Source organism: Sceloporus occidentalis, unplaced genomic scaffold (genome assembly GCF_023333645.1).
Source record: "Sceloporus occidentalis isolate IW3139 unplaced genomic scaffold, rSceOcc1.0.p SCAF_1, whole genome shotgun sequence".
NCBI classification, from domain to species: domain Eukaryota; kingdom Metazoa; phylum Chordata; class Lepidosauria; order Squamata; family Phrynosomatidae; genus Sceloporus; species Sceloporus occidentalis.
Window position 1 is genome coordinate 141031687 of NW_028316981.1, and position 20035 is coordinate 141051721.

The 20035-nt window shown below is 43.6% G+C and overlaps 2 protein-coding genes across 3 annotated transcripts; one reads left to right on the plus strand and one right to left on the minus strand.

The window, feature by feature from the left end:
- Positions 1 to 1540: 1540 nt before the first annotated feature.
- TEPSIN (TEPSIN adaptor related protein complex 4 accessory protein) lies at positions 1541 to 15746 on the minus strand. Of its 2 annotated transcripts, XM_089539597.1 has the most exons (13): positions 15675 to 15746; positions 12562 to 12634; positions 11268 to 11359; positions 11023 to 11116; positions 7718 to 7785; positions 7521 to 7599; positions 6080 to 6145; positions 5096 to 5299; positions 4571 to 4742; positions 4320 to 4433; positions 3790 to 3868; positions 3320 to 3454; positions 1541 to 2571 (listed from the first exon to the last, which is right to left on the minus strand). In XM_089539597.1, exons 1-13 carry the CDS (start codon positions 15723 to 15725, stop codon positions 2035 to 2037), a joined length of 1764 nt encoding a protein of 587 aa, XP_089395723.1. In that variant the 5' UTR covers positions 15726 to 15746; the 3' UTR covers positions 1541 to 2034. The 2 variants fall into 2 exon arrangements, with proteins under 2 accessions (XP_089395723.1, XP_089395713.1); XM_089539587.1 differs by lacking the exon at positions 15675 to 15746 and having other exon boundaries at positions 12562 to 14184.
- A 226-nt stretch (positions 15747 to 15972) lies between these two features.
- On the plus strand, positions 15973 to 20005 carry NDUFAF8 (NADH:ubiquinone oxidoreductase complex assembly factor 8). Its single transcript, XM_089539672.1, has 3 exons — positions 15973 to 16072; positions 17706 to 17816; positions 18922 to 20005. Exons 1-3 carry the CDS (start codon positions 15992 to 15994, stop codon positions 18940 to 18942), a joined length of 213 nt encoding a protein of 70 aa, XP_089395798.1. The 5' UTR covers positions 15973 to 15991; the 3' UTR covers positions 18943 to 20005.
- The last annotated feature ends 30 nt before the right edge of the window (positions 20006 to 20035 follow it).

The window sequence follows — 20035 nt, forward strand, 5'->3', positions numbered from 1 at the left end:
AAAGGTCCCTGATTCCAGACACTCCTCCTATCTAGGAAGACCTCAAAACAACTATGAATTCAGTTACATGGTGACATGCCAGCTAGAGCTCCTGTTATCAGTAAGCCACTGTTTTTCAAGTAGTCAAGGACAGTTGCTAGGAAATTAATCCTTGGCCATCAGGCAAGACAATCACAAGTATTTTTTTTCCTGTGTGATGGGTGGCTGCACTGACCATTGTGAAGACCTACTGGACAATGCTGACAACATCACCAGCACCCTGTCCTCTGTCCTGCAACCTACCCATTCCACTTTAAACAGCCTGTCAGCATTTTGGCTAAGGCTCCTTGGAAGATATCAAAGGCATTTCAGCCATGGATGACTTGAACATCTTACTTGCTAGCAGTTGTATGCTTCTGTTGTACAGGAATGGTGGCTATTAATACTGGGGGTAAGGAGTCGTATGAGCTGGATTTAATTTGCACCACGTCTAAACAGAGCATTCCTATCTGGCATCTGTTTTCAGTGTCAAAGCTCAGTCTCAGAATTTATAGACAAGGCAAATCTTCCATGGCTGACTAACAAGAATTTCCACACATACCCAATATGTATCACTTTACATCAGGGTTGGGGAACTTTCTGAACTCCAGATGTTTTAGAATACAAATTTCATCATCCTTTACCACGGACTGAAGCTTCTAGAAGTTACAGTCCAACACCTCTAGAGCCAAAGCCTTCACTATCCCTTATCTTACACCACAGCTATGGAAAATGTCCCATGTAGTTTATAGTATTCCTATGCCTAGGTATGAGTGGAACAATCCTCCATCTTGTAAAAGTATGAAGACAAGAACTGAATATAGAAATTTAAGGGCAGAGATGACTTCCCACCCATTTACATCACACCAGTATGATGTTTTCTCATTATTATAGATAATGCTCAGCAAAAAGCTTACCTCTTCAACTGAAGTTTCACAGCAGACTGTATACTAAAACATTAAATTAATGATGGCCATATGTGTGCACACTTGCACCATTTACACATTTTCTGGTGATATATATGTTCAGTGCTCCACCTTTCATACAATGCTCGTCTGCACACATGACTGAAGGAAGGAGAATGAGGGTTTTTTTTTACTGGAGGAATTAGCTCTGTTTCAAGCTATAACAGAATTTGATAACCCCGAAAGACCACCTGGTGATCACATAGTACAGTGAAACCTTTCAAAAGTTACTTTCTTGGATCACACCTCCTAGCACCCTTGACTGATGGGTGCTGCTCTGCCGCCTAGGGAATTCAGTGATTTGTAAGCCATAAAAGCAACTTTTTCATGCTTCAGTAGTGTGAAATGAAGACTTTTGTGCAATACATCTGGAGAAATATATTTTAAGCTTTTGTATGATATATTTAACTTTTTGCATGATGTGAATTGTTTAATTGAATTTGTTTTATAAGCCACCTTGAGTCCCAAGCTGGAAAAAGTATAATAAAAATAAAATTCTGTCTGTATCAGTTTTCCTTCTTTTACCAACTGGCTCAGTAGTAAAAAACATGAGAATGTTATTAGTGGCTTGTCTCATTTTTTATATTCAGGTCTTAGGTCAAATGAAAGAGAAAAGTGACTGGGAGGAGCAAGACACATTCAGTTCTATAGGAAAAAGAAATGAGTACAATTTTAAAAGTGGAAAGTAAAGTAAAGGTGATTATTTCTGCAGAAACTAGTTCAGTGCGTCAGTGAAACAGACCATGTTAGAGTAGTGTGCTTTGTCCCTTGAAAAATGCTTCTGATTATCATATTTTAAAAAAAACAGTACTGAAGAGTCAAACTTTCTCTTTCATGTTGGCAAATGACCCAATAGTAATGGTGGTAGAGTAGGAGATGTCTTCCCTCTTCAGGATAGACTAGCAGCATAGACAAAAGAAAAAATTATTAGACAAGCAACTGAAATACACCATTGCCCAGTTGCTTAATGCGAAGAAAGCAACCTCACCACAAGGAGAACTGGAACAATACTAGTTTGTTGCTAACTCAGCTGTTTGGAAAGTTGGAACTGCTATGCATTGAGGAAGGAGAAAGCAGACATCTTCTGGTTATCTTCACTGTCCCTGGTTTTTCCAGTACAAGATGCTGTCCTTGGAGCTGAAGGGAAGCATTCCTGCTTAGCCCCCACTGTTGCCAGTGTCATGCTTGATGGTGCTACTAGCTCCATACCGGCAAACAAAGAAACAGTGCCATCTGGATCACCCCTTTGGGGCCTGTCCTCTTGGGGTTCAGAGTTTGGGAGCTGGCATTCTTCTCCCTGCTGGCTGAGGCTCAGTGGCAAAATATCAAGCTGGTTTGAGGAGACAGATTCTAGACCCTGTTCTTCTGACAGGCACATATCATTTGTGAGAAGATTAGGTGTCTGAGAGGGCTGTGCTGACAGACTCATGGGTGTAAGGACAGTTTCTCCTCCAAAGGGCATCACATCCGTCAGCAGATCATCTGTGTGCCTGAAGGTGGTTTTGGCAGGAACACAGTGATTGCCAACCGGGAGCGAGCTCTTGGATGCGGGATGGCTCCTGCAGAGGGCTTCAAATTGACGCAAGATCTGTGAAAAGTGAAACAGAAGTGTGCCAAGTATGAGTACCACCCAGGAAAGAACCCCTCCCACCACAAAAGACACCAACAACAGACAGAATACTAATACAGCCACAACCACACTTTGAGAATACCTCACACTGTATTCATTTTCACTCAGCCCATGCAGTCTTTATTTATCATACATATTTTGCCTAGCAGTCTCCTATCCTATGCACAACAGATTAGCTTCAACATACTATTGCACTGGGAACTCTCAGATGATTCACTACAGGCAGGAAGTGTCTCCACCATCATGGTTTGTTCTATGGCTTGGCTTGACCTGAGGAGGTCTCTGGGAGTTTTTATGTCATACACAGTAGATGATATTGTTTCCACTAATGCCAGCATATATAACCTGTAACATTTAAAATGTATCTAGGTTATGTGCTTCTCCACAAAAGGAGAGGGGAATCTCTCAGAGTGCACTATGTATAGAAATAAGGGTGGTTTTTTTTTTTTGCCATTTCTAATCTGCTGAAAAAAGGACTGAAGAGCCAAAACAAGGCTACATACAAAATCACACACTGTATGCCCATTTACACATTCCCAATCAGCATAGGCCTAACCTGACAAAGGGACTTTAGTAAAGCCCTCATCACAGCAGAGTAAAAGGAAATAATAGTCTGCCCCTTAACAACTTACTACATGAAGGAGGAAATAACAGCATGATGAGTTACCTTTTAAAAAGCAAAGGTTTGAGGCTGTGCATTCATTACCTTTGTTGCTTTGTTGGCTACAGATCCAGGGCTCTCCTGACTGAGCTCCTGCAAGTACGGCTGGGTAACAGCAAATATCTGATCATGGGAGAGTAAGTCAGAACACATGAGGGAATAGATGGCACACATGGCTCTCTGTGGACAAAGGAAAGCGGGATGAGAAAAGCAAATGGTTGAAATGTTGCACCCAACTCACACAGCTGGAACTAATGGAATACCACTGATTTGCATCTCTTATAATATGTTGCTTTGCTAGATAGGAAAATCCCCAGGCTGCCTGTTCTTCACATCTGCTCCCATATGGTAAGAAATAAATTCCAGTTTTAAGCATCAACCCTAACAGATACAGACCAAAGACAGTTTCCAAAACATGCAATAGGTAAAGAGTCCTAGTTCCATGTCAGCCAAGTCCACCTTCCAAACCTTAGGTTGATGTAAATTGTTCCTGGAAAACTCAAGGATTTCCTCACCATGCGGATGCACTCGCTGGAGTCCTTCAGAGTTCGGCTGAGAAGAGCCAAGACCACCTCACAGTTCAGCAGACCACATCTATGGAGAGGAAGAGCAGAAAGAAGAGTGCAAGGACTAATTTTCTGAGGCAGAAAAACCAAGCCAATCTCTGTAAGAATTTATTTGAACATACAGATCTTCAGAAATGAGAGGTCTATAGAACCTTGCTCATTAGCTTGAATGGAAGCTAAGCGAGCAGAATAAAGGGGTAGATTTAAGTAACTGAAGCTCTCAGGGTGAAAGATACAAACAATGACAATTTTCAAAATCAGTAAGATCAAGGGAATGAGTAACAGGTTTCTATTTGAATCTTCTGCTTTGGGTGCCAAACCATTTTGTGTCACCTGGAGGGCAAATGTTCAAGTGCAACAATTTACAAAAACCAATGCACAGTCATACAGGGTAGGAAGAGGTTATGTTAGGGGTATTTTTGCAGAAATGGGAGTGAGAAGAAATAGTGCCAAGAAGTAACCTAAAGGAGTGCTCTTACTCTTTAATGAAATGCTGGGTCTCTTCACGTGTCAAGAAGACCCTGGAACCCTTGGTTAGATGGTTGACAAGGTTCACTTCCTGCAGGCAGTCAGCAAAGTTTTCAGTTTCTATCCTACAAACAGCAGGGATACATGGATACACAAACCTTTTCTCTTTCCTACTATCCCATAATAATTTCTTGCATATCAATGCACCCTGAATTGAGAGCATGCAGCCCAAGCCCAGCCATGTGCTGCTCTCAACTCGTACCTTTCCATTGTATTCCCTGGCTCCTGGACACTTGAGTGGTTGTCACTGTCTGGCTTGCTGTAGGAATCAGAAGTCCTGCTCAGCTCGCTGTTCTCTTGCAATGAATTCTGGGAGCTTTGCCCGTTGTCCAACTCTTCCCACCCACCTCCTGCTTGCCCTGGTTGATGGCTCACTGGGAGAAAATTTCAGAAGAGTAACTATGAAATACATCCTTTTTCAAAATGCCGGGTTTCAAAGAGCCATTTGCTCAACACCCTCACTCTACCTCAAAATCAGAAATCTACAGTCCATAGCCAGATATATGTATTCCCACAAGTAGGCCTGGGCTAAGGATTCATGAGGTAAATAACACTCTAGAATGTTCCTTCAACGAGAAGGACATATTTATTTGAATTATTATTGTGTACTGTTAATAACAGTCATAGGTTATCTATATCTCACAGTCAACTGCTTTTATTCCTCCCATAAAAGGAACTGATAATTCTTGTTTCCCTGTCCAAGATTGGTATATAAGATGTACCATACCACGAGTCTTATGAACTGCCACAGAAGATGTCTTTGTAGGCAGGATGGAGGTTTTGCCAGAAGAAGGTGCCATCACTGGCTCATAGGCATCTTCCGTCAAATCCCTGTTTCGGGGATTAGTGAGCTCCTGACCAGAGAGCATAGCACTGGCAACCACCTCAGCTGCCTTCTGGATGGTGGCCAGCAAAACTTTGCCAGTGGAGGCTGAAACAACAACAAAGGCAGGCCATTTATCTGACTGAGTATAGTGGCATGTTAGTTTCTAAACATTGTGATAACCTATGGCACAGGGAAAAGTCTTCCAAATGGTATCAGCACACAGCCATTTATCCAGGGAAAAGACAAACTAGCCCACATAAACCAGGCTAGTCATGCTCCAGATAGTTGGATATATGGGTACGGAAGTTTCTAGGTTGCCGGATGGGCAACCACAGGCTCTTCAGTAAGGCCACTCAGGCTGCATCTACACTGTAGAATTAATGCAGTTTGACACTACTCTAACTGCAATGGCTCAATACTATGGAATTCTGGGATTTGTAGTTTGTGAGACATTTAGGCTTCTCTGTCAGAGAGTTTTGGTGCCACAACAAACTACAGCTCCCAGGATTCCATAGAATGGGGCCATAACAACAACCTCAGTCTCTTCTCTCATCCCTTTGGTTCAACAGAAAAAGGGAAAAAATGATTGGGTTCACTCTCTTCACTACCCTTGCTGTAAAATATCAGTACTCAATTTCTTGCCAAACAGCTTGGCTTACTTTATAGCTCAATTTCTCAAAATGGTTTTGAAGGAATATTAATGGCTGATACTAGGTAGAATGAAAGCAAGGGGTAAGAGCTTAAAGAACAAGAAAGCTGGGCAGAGGGGGCAATGTGGAAATACCCAACAGCTATGCAGGAAGAAAAAAGTCCTTGCCCTGGAAACTAGGTGGTGCCTCTCAAGGGCAGAGGTTTTACCACTGCGATCTCTAAGCCCATACTCACTGGAACAGCTTCTTTCAAAACCAAAGCCTTGAAGAGAACCATGAGAACTGGATTTGGAACCCATTCCTAGGGAGAAAAGCAAAAAAAGGGAGCCTAAATGAAACACGAAGCCAACATGGTGGTGCTGCTGCAGACATTAGCTGCATGCCCACACACACCTTTATCAGTGTTATCTTTTTATCAATGTTCTATTACTATCCCATTCAGATAAAGAGGAGGAAATGAGCATTATTTGCCTATGGAGAATAATAGCTTTGGTTAGTGTGAGTACTGATTTCCTCCATCCCAGCAAACTACACTGGGCAGAGGAGTCCTTACTGTATTTCATCTGCAGAGGTATACCAGCAGGCCACATATTACCCCATGGTGCCCAGATGCAGATGCCTTGGGAAAAGTAGGCTTCTGTAGCTGAAAACAAATAGCTATAAACTACATAATCCATAAGAGAGACAGCAGCCAAGGCTGCTCTGATGCAGCAGGGAGACTACCACCACTGTTCTAACTGAGCTTCATTTCTTGACTAAAGAGAAGCAGGCGACACTAAAGCTAAAGAAACTTTAAAAACTAGAAACTTAGAATAAATTCTCCTTCCATCACACAGGCAGCAAAACCAAACACAGAGATTGAGATGCCATTTTTTTTTCCAGTGGACTTTCTGTAATTCAGTTGAAATTTTGCTGCAGCCTGATATATAATTTACACTTCATCCCATGAACTACTGCAAGATACTACAGTATTTCAGTGCTTTCCTTCAGAAAGCCCGAAGAAAACAGTATAGCTAGTTTCCTCCTGGGAAGGGACAATTGGACAGAGTGCCCTTTTGAATGGCAGAATCCTCTGTGGCCTCTTAACCCAGTGCAGTGGAATATGGGATAACTTTTCTTCTCCACAATGGTGCAGGGAAAGGGGAAGAGTGGAAAAGAACAGTGAAATCTGAATCCCCACTGAAAAGGCTGAGCAAACCATATAATAGCAAAGTACTCTCTTGGAAGTTTCTGTTGTTCTAAAAATATGCAAACCATCCAAGACTTTCAGTGATGTAAGGTGTCTGGCTTTAGACAGGATCTCTCTTCTTCTGCACCAAGGATGAGCAAAATGCAGCCCTGGACTAAATGTGGCCCTCTAATGCTGCTTCTGCCACTAACACCCCCTCCAGATTCCTCTTGAGTTGCCTTTTTACTGGTAAGACAGGCTATGTGGCTCTTTTGGAAGGCTCCTGAAGCAACAATGAACCTCCTCAGTAGATTACAGGAGTATTAAATAAGCAAGCAAAGCAAGCAAACAAACAAACAAACAAACAAACAAAAAGCCTGTTTTTTGAGACGAGAATTGGATTTCTGGCCATTTTGTGAGATTTGTGGGTGCTTATACTTTTGAAAATTTGTGTGGCCCCTTGACCAACTGCAGTTGCACATTGCTGTCCAAGCCAGTAGTGGTTTACCTGCTGAAGGCAGCTCTTTAGGTGGGTTGGTAGCTGGCTCGGGCAACATGGCATCTGAAAATAAAGTGCTTGCCAAGTCCTACAAGGGAAAGGAAGGAAGAAAGCTTTAGTGCATTAAACATGCTGGGCAGTCAGGCCTTCCACATGGTCAGCATTGAGAGCCCTTTCAAATCTTGTAGCTGTGATTTGTCACTCACCTGTGCAACCATCCGCACCTTCTGGTACAAGCTGTTGCCATGGAGAGGATCAGGAGGACCAGCAAACACTGCAAGCCAAAATGAGGAGGAAGACAAGTTGAGGAAGGCTAAAGTAACCATCCATGGGCACTTTTTACAAGTGTGGAAGTCAGGCTTCTGGGTTTCAGCCCCCTTACAGACCAACAACTGCATCAACTGAAGCTTATGAATCTCACCCTTTCCCAGTGACTGCAAACAACCAGTGTAACACTTCCCTGTGTCAATCATCTCAACGCTGAGGATTTGGCCAAACCGGGGGGGGGGGGGGGGAATCATCACATGATAGATCTATAAACACAAAACTCTCCTTTTTGGTACTTCTTGTAATATATCACATGGTGACGGAGAACAACAAAGAAGAGGGGGGGTTGTTAAAGAGTATAGCTCTAGTATATGCCTGAATAATTTAAAAAGAGAACAGAATGAAAACATCAAAAAATTACATAAGGCAAGAAAAATCTTGTATAGGAAACTGGTTTAATGATAGCCCATTTTAGCACCAACTTTAGCCATGAGTAAATTATAACTTCATATTTAATGGAATGGGGAAAAACACACACACCAAATGCTATACTTTGCACTGATATCCTAGAACAATGTTTCTAAAAGAACCACTATGCACCACAGTACATTTTTAGCAGTCACCTTCTGCCAACAGGAGGAGACCCATCATCTGAGACATAGGCAGTAACCATGGCATCACCACATATCCCCCTTACTTGGTTGTTTGTTTTCTTTCTAGCAATAAGGCAGGATCATCAGCCAGCAAGGAAACTGAGGCGGGAGCAAAACCCTCAATGGCTTAGTAAGGAAAAGAGCCAAATGTTTTGCTCTTTCACTAACATATCATTGCTTGAAAGAGAACCAGCAAAGCTGCAAATCCAAGTTGACTTCATTGGGAAGCACAACTTGATATGCTGCTTGCTGAATTCACATTCCAAACCACATTCCAAATTGAATTCACATTCCAAACCTGGCCTGGTTATATCTCCATTGCCATAAGCTTCTTCATGGGCAGAAGGAAAGTAATGTTTTTGTTCACTGTTCCATTTACACTCCCTGCTTTCCTCCAGTCAAAGTAGCATTTATTGTCCTCCCCTTTTCAGCCTCACTACAACTCTGTGAGGTAAGGTAGACTAAGAGTGCACCTACACTGCAAAAATAATTCAGTTTGCCACCAGTTTAACTTCCGTGGCTACATTCTATAGAATCCTGGTAGTTATATATAGTTTTGTAAGGCACCAACACTCTTTGGCCGAGAAGGTGAAAGCAGAAACCTGAGGCCCTCCCTAATTGCAAGCAATCAGTAGTGAAAGACATTATTATTTTCTTCCAATCAAACCACTAATGTCAGCCCCTAGGCAGCACAGAGTTGAAGTGGAATGGGTAGATCAATATCTATGAGAATGACAGAAGATAGGTTGGGTCCCCTATAACCCTGTGTTAAAACTTGAAACTACTAACAGACCAAAGTAAAGCTTAGGACAATGAGGACTAGCATCTGGGTCTCTCAAGTCCCATTTGTGATGGTTTTCTCTTCTTCCTATCCTGTCTTAAATTCCTCTCCAGGGAATAAGACAGAAGCAGAGGAACCAAATGCCAACATGGGAAGGTTCTCTATGATCCCACTCCACTCCTCTGAGCTGGATGGGACTCCTTGAGACCACCTTTAAAAAAACAAGTTGCTGTCTCCACCCAAAGATTTAACTTGTCACACCCCAGCAAATGCATTGGGACATTGCTGGGGCCTTCTACTGGTAACCTACAATGAGAACAGACACTAGCCGAGCTAAGGCTATTAAAAGGAATGCAGAAAGAGGCAGAGTACTGAAGAAAAAGGTTTATTATGAAGTAGCTCTGGTAGCACGAAGAACCCTGGTGGCACAGCCTGTACGGCAACCACTCCTCACAAACCACAAAGTTGTGAGTTCAATACTAGCCATGGGCCCAGGCTTGACTCCGCCTGGCATCCTTCCGAGGTCACTAAAATGAGTACCCAGCTTGTTGGGGGCAATTAGCTTACACATTGTAAACCGCTTCGGGAGTGCTTGTGCACTGAGAAGCAGTATAGAAATGTACTTGCTATTGCTAAAGAACATTAAAGAGAAAGACATGGAAGACATCTGGTCCTCCAGGCACAAACTTAAAAGTTAAGTTACAAAATAATCATCATTTCAGCCAAACATAGTCAAACCTGGATCTCTGACTCAGAAAAAGGGCCAACAGGTGAGGCTTTTCTTTCCCTCAGGCTTTCTTACTCTCAACTACTTGAAAGGTCTCTCTCCAGCAACCATCTAGGAGGCTCTTTTCTAACTGCCACCTGATTGGCTGGTTGTCCTCACACCACTCCTCATATCTTACAGTACTCCCCCCCACAGGGAAAAAGGCCCTGATAAATGGAGGGACTCCCATTTATCACACCATCCCAGTATTCTTAATCACTGCCCAAACCGGCTCTCAGGAATGAAATACTAACAGCAATACTAAAGCAGTCAATAGGCCACATACCTGTGTCAGTATGCCCAAAGAGAACCCTCTACAAAAGCTCTTCCATCCTATGGAGATTGCATCCCCACCTAACCCTGGCACTGTACATTTCACTCCTTCAAGAGCAACAACAACAAAAAAAAGAACATGAGAAACTGATAGAACTTGGAGGGGGAGCACTGTTCTGGAGTACAGCTCCCAGAAACTCCTAGACAGCATGACTACTTCCATACTCTAGATCGGGAGTGGGCAATTTTTTCAGGTCCATCTCTGGGACTTTCCAAGGCTACATAGACTGCCAAAATCCAGGGTGAATTTATTTATTTTTATTAAGTTTAATTATAATACAACAAACGTAACCAACTTATAATACTTTATCTGCTCCTCTGGAGCCTAGAAAAGATATGGGAATCAGTAGTCCACCAGAATTTGTTGTTCCCAACAGTCATCACCATTGGCTATGCTGACTAAAGCTATTGCATGCTGCAGTCCAACATTTGAAGAAATACAGGATTCTCACCCCTTAATTAGAAAGTAAGCAACCCTGTCCTAGGCAAAGCTGATACAAGACTTCTAAATCCTATTGCCTCATTCTTCATTTCCTGATATGCTTCCTGTAAGGATTGCTGAGATAATGTAGTAAAACACTATGATCACTCTAAAATGGTGCATGAAAGTGACATAGCTATTATTAGAAAGTGTTATGATGATATGACCTGCTTTCCCTTGTTTAAGAGTGTGAAGACTATGGCCACAGCCATCACCACCTCTGGCATTACCTGTGGCTTCCTGGATGAAGGATGAATTCCGCTTGAGCTGCAGAAGGAAGTGTGAAGAGCCATGGCTGCACATGTGCAGCAAGATCTTGAGCACCTGAGGATGCAGGAGAAGATTTGGTGGGTTTATGAGTACAGCACTGAAGGCATGGGAAATCCATCTACAACGGGTATGGAAGGTGAATTTTAAGAGTGCCCGCTAAAAGGAACAATTCAGGCTTTAGACCATCTTTCAAACAATACAGTACCTTTAGCTTGACATGACATGAGTTGTTCTGGAGACGATTGAGGAGATACTCGAGAAGACAGTGGCTACTTCCTGATGACTCATGAGAAATCTCTGGAAGTTTGTCTTGTTAAAGAGTTAGCATAGTAAAAATATTGACATCCAAACATCACTCAAAAATTGTGTGAAAGCAGAATGTTCCTGCTATTGCACATACACTTTGTGTTTCAACATGTGCTATTCACAATACTTGCTGGAAATGTATTTTGGGTTTAACATGTAAGGGAAAGTGTTCTGAAAATGACAGGATTCTTTTGGAAAATATGGCTAGAAAATGCATGGAACTAAGCTTGGTGCCACACTGCCGATTTACGTAATGCAGTTTGGTACCGCTTGAACTGCCAGGGCTCCATCAAATGTAGTTTGTTGTGGCACCAGAGCTCTCTGGCAGAGAAGGCTAAATATCTCACAAAACTGCGAGTCCCAAAATTACATAGCATTGGCCCATAGTTGTTAAAGTGGTGTCAAACTGCATTAATTCTGCAGTGCTGATGCAGCCCCTGTTATGGGTGGGCAAACTGTTTTCAGTTGAGGGCCAAACTCCCTTCAGAGTAATATGTTAGAGATTTCATGCTGGCAACGGGTGGAGCTGAAGCCAACAATGGGTGGGCCAAAGCCCACCCTTTCTCTCCTTCTGCCACTTCTTTTTGACTCTTTGCCTTTTCATTCCCACCTAAGTAAACTACTAAGAAGGGAACACCTTGCTCTTGCAACTGTTCAAACTAATAATTTGAATCTGCCTTTGCAATTAAGTTGAGAACCCTGAGCAAAACCTAATGTCTGCTTGTGATCTCAGGACTGCAGGTTGCCCACCCTTAGTCTAAGTGGGAACCCTGTTCCAGAAACCTGACCAGCTTCATCAACAGTGGTTTTATTTAGGTTTCATGACTGGTCACTTAACTATTACTGACATTAATGAACAGCCATGGATGTTTGGGTGATGTCACTAGAGGAACTTGAACCAGATCACAGATCTCAAGGACATAGCCATGTTAGTCTCCAAAGAGACTTCGTACATCTGAAGAAGTAGACTCAGGTCTATGAAGGCTCATGCTACCAACGTCTGTATTTCAGCTAACTCAAAGGTGCTACAAGATCCCTTTGCATACATTATGTCTGATTGTCAGATATATCCAGCTTCTGCTCTAGCCAACAGCTTGTGCTCTTTCCAAGAAAAATAAACATTACTAATGAAAAAAAAATGAAGGTTCTTATCACACTACTAGCCCCCAAGTATTTGAGAGACCAAAGGATACTGGCAATCTCTTCAAACAGATACCCTGGACATGGTGCTTCATCATCTGAGGTGCCTTTGATTAAAGTGGGTAGCTGAAACACGCATAAATACCCCACCCAAGTCACTTGGGCTGCTACTAGACCAGTAGTGGAAATCATGAAGTATTCTAGATGTTGTTGGATTGCAACTCTCAGGAGCTTAGCCAGCATAGCTGATGGCAGTGATGAAAATACTGTGAGTTGTAGTACAACAACCTCTGGAGGGCTACATAGGGCCAGCCTGAAGATAAAGCGCCCTCCCTCCATAACTGTCATCTTTCGGCCTGTGAGGGAGAGAATAGGCTGGCTCAGCTCCATCAGGGCTAGCCTGAAGAAGAAGAGCCCTCCCTCCGGTCCATCTGCCTTGGTCCAGGCATCAGAGGGAGAGAAGAATGCTGGACCTGATCTCCTCCCCCCTCACCATTCCCTTATCCTTTTGTGTCATGTCTTTTTAGATTGTAAGCCTGAGGGCAGGGAACCTATTATCCCCTCTGTTGTAAACAGCTTGGATTCCCAGTGATTGGGCGGTATATAAATAAAACATTATTATTATTATTACTATTACTATTATTATTCCCATTCTCTTCTATACAACCAGCTGCTAGTAATCTAAAGATATTGTTCAATTCTTCCACTGTTTCCTCCTGAATAATTTCCTCTTGAAAGAAAGAAAGACACAGAAAAAGCAGCAGCAAAACATGGAAAAGTTACAGTGTTGTCTTCCACCTTTGGGAATGCAGTCTCTGATTGAAGCAAGGAAATGGTACAATAAAGGCTCCCTCTGGAAGCACCTCTAGTCAGAGTGCAGCAGGCAATCAAAAGTCCATGATAGACCTTTCAATTTTTGTACACAACTGCAGAGCCACTGATACACAAGGCAGCAGCTGAAAGGAATCATTTCTTTATCTTTTCTCCTACAAAACAACAGCTACAGCGGATATGCTCCACAGACTGAGGCCTGCATCCACTGTCCAGAAAAGAAAGGTATCAGAGCACATAATCTAGTAGGAGACAACCTTTCCAAATATCCAATGGGGAATTCTACTGCGAGACCAAATTTGGAGAAAAGTACTGTAGACCCGATGTAGTCCCATCTGAACTCCCTGTGTACTCACTGACACAGAACGACCTCAGGTTATTTGAGAATGGCTTTTGCAGTAACTGTCATCCCTTGTTTGGGGAGGTACTAAAATGACTGCACAGACATTTGCTGTCTTGTCAATTATGGATTTACCAGCCTGCCTCGTATTTCCCAAGATGCAATTTTCAAGAGCAGCAAAGAATTGATGCAACCTGTCTGTCTTATTATTCAGGTAAGGATCCATGCATAGATTTTGTTTGTCATTTGTCCTGCAACATGGTATTCACATCAAGCCTCCTCAAGAATTACCACAGCAATTTCATTCAAGCTATCTGCCAGTACCTGCAAGCCTACTTCAGCAGCAACTGCTGCAACTGACCAGAAATACTGGAATGGGAACAAAATAGTCACGTGGATATTCATTCTCACAGGTAAGTCCTACATTTATTATGTACTCTTTCCCAAAGTCACTATGGGCCCAAACAGACAGGCCAAAATAAAGTTGCTTTGGGTCACTTCGGAGGTACGCTGTTTAAATGACACACGCATCTTAAGAGGCGAGAAGTTGCGCCAAAGCTGTGCTCCAGTCCTTAGGACTGGAGAGTGGCTTTGGCATGGCTTCCAGCCTCTTAGGACGCATGCAGCATTTAAACAGCACACTTCCAAAGTGGCCTGAAGCAGCTTTATTTTGGCCTGTCTGGTCAGGCCCTATATTTGGTGCAGAGATGTCAAACTCTGGATGCTTCAATGCAGTCAAACCTTGCTTTGTCACCAAGGCGAGATTTCCACAATGGACAAACGTATCTTGTTAACACTGGATGTAGTGGCTTAAATCCATCTATCATAGCAAACCACCAACTGAACAGTGTCAACAGGGACGTAGCCAGGATTTTAGGAAGGGGGAGGTCCAGACTAAGTGCCACCATTATAATGGGGCTTGGGTGTGGCGGCGCAGCAGCACACACCATTCATTTTTCTAATGGAAGGGGGGGTCCGGACCCCAAGAACCCCCCCTTGGCTATGTCCCTGGTGTCAATAATTATTTAAATTCCATTGATTCAGCAGGTCTGCTCTAGGTGGGACTAGCAATTAGATTTAGACTACAGATTTTAGACCTCTGCCTACAAGCAAGAAGCATTTCCGCTCAACTTTAATGAGAATTCAGCCCTAAATCAATGTATCAGCTGGTTAGGAGGCAGGCTCAGCTCTAGCCTATGACTTTCAAGCTATTTATGTATATTGCTAGGTCTGTATACAAAGATAGCAAAGGAGGCCCTGCCAAGAGTCCTGTCTAGCTTTCCTCCCAGGGTGCTCTTTTACTAGATACAGGGAGGGTTTCAACGGAGCAATATTCAAACCTAGGAGCCTAGCGGTTTGAGTGTTGGACTGTGACTCAGGAGACCAGGGTTCGAATCCTGGCTCAGCCATGGAACCCACTGTGTGACTTTGAATAAGTCAGACTCTCTCAGAGGGAAGGCAAGGGCAAACCCCCTCTGAACAACCCTTGACAGGAAAGCCCCCTGGGACAGCTTTGCCTTAGGGTCTCCATATGTTGGGAAAGACTTGAAGGCACACAACAACAACAACAACAACAACTCAAACCTAGATACCTAGCAGCGGGATTTATTGTTGTTGTGTGCCATATATTGTTTCCAACTTATGGCGACTCTATCGTGGGGCTTTTCTGCCAAGATTTGTTGAGAGGAGGTTTGCCATTGCCTTCCCCTGAGGAGGCTGAGAGAGTGTGACTTATTGCCCAAGGCCTGCTCAAAATGGAGGGCCTTTTGGAAGTCCCCCCGGACAGAAGGCTGAGATGGGAGGACAGGTCCGGGAAGAGGAGGGCGCCAGGTCGCCCTGCCCCCCATTCCTTCCCAGGAAAGCCCAGGGCTGCAGGGCCTCCCCCGTCGCCGTGGCAACCGGCCCCACCCTCACAGATTCCCCATGGCAACGGCGTGGCCTAGCCTCTGGCCCAGTATCCTGTCCGGTTGAGTATCACTCTCCCCCGGTCTATACCCGGCTCAGGAAGCTCAGCCGATCCCGCAAAGGCGCCGCCGCCGTCGCCATGACACTCTCTAACCCACGGACTTCATTACCCCGCCTCCCGAGGCCACGCTCATCCAATCAAGCGACGACGCTGCGGAGGCTTAGCCAATCACCGCCTCGATGAGCGGGAAGTAGCTGTCATACTCTGACGCCGCCGGCATGAAGGCGAACGATATCCGGTCCTCTATCCAATCAGAATGCCAATCAAGGGCGGAGGCGGGGCAAAGGTGAAGCCAATGGGAAAGCGGGAGGCCTTTTGCCAGGACCCTGGGCAGCAGGCAGCCTCCATGGCAGGCAGAGGGGTCTGGGGTCGCGTCCGGGAGAGGCTCCAGCGCTTCCCCGAGTCTCTGGCCGGCTGTGGGGAGCAGGTACGGCGGCTGCAGAGTCCCAGGCTGCATCCGCACTAGAGGAATAACCCGGTTTGGCTCCGCTCTGGGCCCCACAACATACTTCAACTCCCAGAATTCCATAGCACTTGAGCCAGAAAACAGTTAAAGCGGTGCCAAACCGGGTTATTCCTCCAGTGTGGATGCAGCTCCAAAAGGCCCAGCAGCAGCTTTGGATGCTGCGTCTGCACTGTGGAGTTAATCCAGTTCCATCCCGCTTTAACTGCCATGTCTTAGTGCTATGGAATTCTTGGAACTGTGGTTTTGTGAGACATTGAGCCTCCCTTGTCAGAGAGCTCTGGTGCCAGCACAAACTACGATTCCCAGGATTCCATAGCACTGAGCCAGTTAAAGCAGTGTAAAAACTGCATTACTTCTGCAGTGCAGAAATAGACTACAATTGGATTAGACCAGAGTTTAGATGTGATTCAGTTAAACCACAGTTGGATGTGGGGTGTGTGTCAGAGGGAGAAAGGCCTGATCTACACTGCAGAAATAGTTTGACACCGCGCCAGCTACCATGGCTCCATGCTAGGGAATCCTGGGATTTGCAGCTTTGTGAGATGCTGTGGAATTCCGGGAACTATAACTTTATGAGATATTTAGCCTTCTCTGTCAGAGAGCTTTGGTGTCACAACAGACTACAAATCCCAAGATGCCATAGAACTGAGCCATGACAGTTAAAATGGTGTCAAAGCGCATTATTTCTGCAGTGTAGATCCAGCCAGAGCAATCCTTAACTGCAGGCCTAGGGAGCAGGTCAGAGTAGCATCCCTATAGGTGTCTCTGTCTCTCTCACACACAACTCCGCTATACAACTTTGTATTGGTCTTTGGGAAGCTCTGAGAAGCAGGTCCGTGGGAGGTGAGGATGGGGCAACAGGCTGCCCACCTCACAAGGAAGATCCTGACCTTTCCTGGGACTTTGTGCACACTCTTCCTTCAGTTCCTCCTCCAGGGTCTCATCCTACATTATCTTAAAATGATGGTTTACTGTCTTTCCCTGAGCTCTCTCTCTCTAGAAGCAAAGATGACTAAACTGAGGTTGTCATATTTTGGCCATATCACAAGAAGTGACACACTAGAAATGACTAGAATGATTGTTGGTATTATTATCCCAACGTGACTTACAATTTTAAAAAATTAAACAATTAAATTAAATGGTAATGATTAAGTGGAGGGCAATAGAAAAGGGCCTATAATAATAATGATGCCATCATGCATTATAGTGTTTTCTAGTGAGTCCTTTCTTCTTAGGATGCGGTCAAAATATGAGCTCTCCATAGAAGCAAAGATGGCTAAATTAAGGTTGTCATACTTTGGCCATATATTGAGAAGAAAGGACTCACTAGAAAAAAAACTATAATGGTTGGGAAAGTGCAGGGCAATAGGAAAGGTGGAAAAGCACATTGCATAGATTTGGTCAGGTCTGAAGGAGCCGAGTAGGGAGGTTGAGGATAGGGTCATTTAGAGATTTCTCATTCATAGGGTCACCATAGAGCAAGATCGACTGAAGGCAGAACAGCAACAAGAAGGCCTCAGCCCCTTCCCTCCGAGCATAAACAGAAAGTAGAAGTATGCATCTGTCTACATCTGACTGAGATTGGTCTTTGCAGGCCTCTGCTTATGGCAAGTGTGTTGCCTCTCATGCATCAGGTCAGGTGGACCTGAGAAAGGATGTGTGCGCCAAGGAATTTGAGATGCTGATGGACTGCTTCACTAAAGCTGTGAGTCACCTGTTCTTCTTTTACTTCATTGAGCTCAGCTTCTCCAGTTGGTGTTCCTGTTACAGAATAAACCACCATAGAATACATCAGCTGTGAATAAGCTACCGGCCCTTTCTTTGCACCTTAAGTGCTACAGCAAGGATGGGAAATGTGGTTCTCCAGATACTGTACTATGATTTTCAGTCATCACCTGGTGGCTAGAGCTGCTGGGCAATGTCCAACAACACTGGCAGTGTGTACGTATTACTTATCCCTGTGTAGTTTTGCCATTCAGACCTGTAGAGGCTGCAACCCCCCCCCCCCCCCAAATAGCTTGCATGCTGTTTACACTTTCTTCTTTGCATATCTGTGACAGAGAGAGAGAATACCCTCGAACAGTACATTTCCTCACCATTGGCTATGCTGGCTAGGGCTGATGGAAACTGCAGTCCAAGAACTTATGGGTGGCAGTGTTTATCAGGCTATCTGATGTGGAGGACAAACAGTTATTATTTTTTTTCCCAGTGTACCAGGGACCAGCACTATATTTGTGCTCATTGGCTACAGTTGTTTCCTTCTGTTCTGGACATTTCCCACAGTCTTGACAGCCAAAGGTTCAGGGACCAACATTGATTCAGGGGCCACCACTTTGAGTAGCATTGCCCTAGAACTCTGACTATGAACCATAAGCTCTGTGCAGCAGTATAGGTAGGTTTATTAAGTTACATTTCTTTCCATAAAAGTGCACACTGCCTGTTGTAAGCATTCCTTTCATAAACGTGCCCACATTATGCTTGTAAAGAAACTTGACTAAAGAAACTACTTACTGTAAGTCACAGGCTGTGATATTGTGGGAAAAGCTCCTTAATCTTTGCATGAGAATTATAGGAATCTGGCCTAAAATTGTTTGCCCAGTGTAAAAGGGACAGAATCTCAGGATATGTAAGCAAATTTATTTCTCAAATTATTCCTACACATTCCAGCTAGGTGATGTTTGTTTGGCCTTCTTCTAAGGAAAACTGAAAATCACCCTACAGGGATTTTAAAACTCTCCAAAGCTTGCACCTGGCAACTGAGTCAGTGATTTGAATCCTAATAGTGACTTAAAATTGATCTTTCTTTATAGGTGAAGAAGAATGTAAAATAAGGTCTTGAAGTGGACATTGCCTCGCATCCTGGATTTATAGTTGTTTTTGGAACAGAAGACTAAACTGCTAGATCCATCCATCATATTATATTAAGGAGATAGACCCAGAAAATGAATAGTGCACAATACACAGACAACTAAGTTTTCAACCTATGTATGTAAACAAGCACTGGCTGGAAAACTAGTTTTTCTAAGTGAAGATTCAATGCACATGAATTTTGACTAACATAGGGAATAAACTTGTTTTGACAGTACGGTCTACATGTAGGTTGGAAAAGGTGTAGACTTCAAGTACAATGTTGGAATGTATAAGAAGACTATTTTTAATCCAGCCTGGGCAAGGAGCACTGTTCCAAAGTTTCTTCTTATGGGAATAATAAACAAACAGCCTTCTTCCTTTTTCCTCAAGATTCAGTGTCTATGGAATTGTTCCATTAACTGTTAACATCAATTTTGCCCTGAGGAGTTTACCCCTTCTCTTACAGGAACTAAATATAAAGTAGGGCACTACAACCAGAGCTTTGCTTAAGCTATCTGATGTTAATTCCAGTTCTGGAAGATATGGGGCAGAGAAGAGAAAGCCCAGGGTGTCTGGATTCTCTAATAAACCTGGTTAATTTATGTAAGAATATTAATTCAGTTGTGGCATGTAAAAATAATACATATCTTGAACCCTGCCGTGTTGAGGAATCTGCAACTCTGAATGTCTGATTTCCCTTCTGAACATGAATTTTCTAATTGAAGCTTTAGAAAAAAAATCTAATCAGTGAAACTGCCTATGGAGAGGGAAGTTTTATAGGCCAAGGTTGCTGAACGGCTTGGGAATTTGCCCAAGAGAGCTACAATGCAGTGCTCTGGCTCCTGCTGACCCAAGAATGCCATCATCATCTTACTCATAAGGCCACAGGGTTGCCAAGATTCTTAAGGAAATTGCAACTGATTTCTGAATATCTGGAGTCAGGTGTCAACTAGATGGGTCTTTTGAATGAACTTTATCTCGAAGAATACTTAGACTTTTTTTGTGGATGGATGTCAATCAAGTATTAAAAGTGTTGTTGTGTCATGTCTTATAAAATATATACACAATATGTGA

Coding starts and splice junctions, on each gene's coding strand:
- TEPSIN (XM_089539587.1), bottom strand. CDS start 12,898: ATGGAGCTGAGCCAGCCTATTCTCTCCCTCACAGGCCGAAAGATGACA. Junction 3,869..4,319: donor ACCCAGCATTTCATTAAAGA/GTAAGAGCACTC, acceptor TCCTCTCCATAG/ATGTGGTCTGCTGAACTGTG. Junction 2,572..3,319: donor TAGCCAACAAAGCAACAAAG/GTAATGAATGCA, acceptor CACTTTTCACAG/ATCTTGCGTCAATTTGAAGC.
- NDUFAF8 (XM_089539672.1), top strand. CDS start 15,992: ATGGCAGGCAGAGGGGTCTGGGGTCGCGTCCGGGAGAGGCTCCAGCGC. Junction 16,073..17,705: donor TGGCCGGCTGTGGGGAGCAG/GTACGGCGGCTG, acceptor TGGTCTTTGCAG/GCCTCTGCTTATGGCAAGTG. Junction 17,817..18,921: donor TGGACTGCTTCACTAAAGCT/GTGAGTCACCTG, acceptor CTTTCTTTATAG/GTGAAGAAGAATGTAAAATA.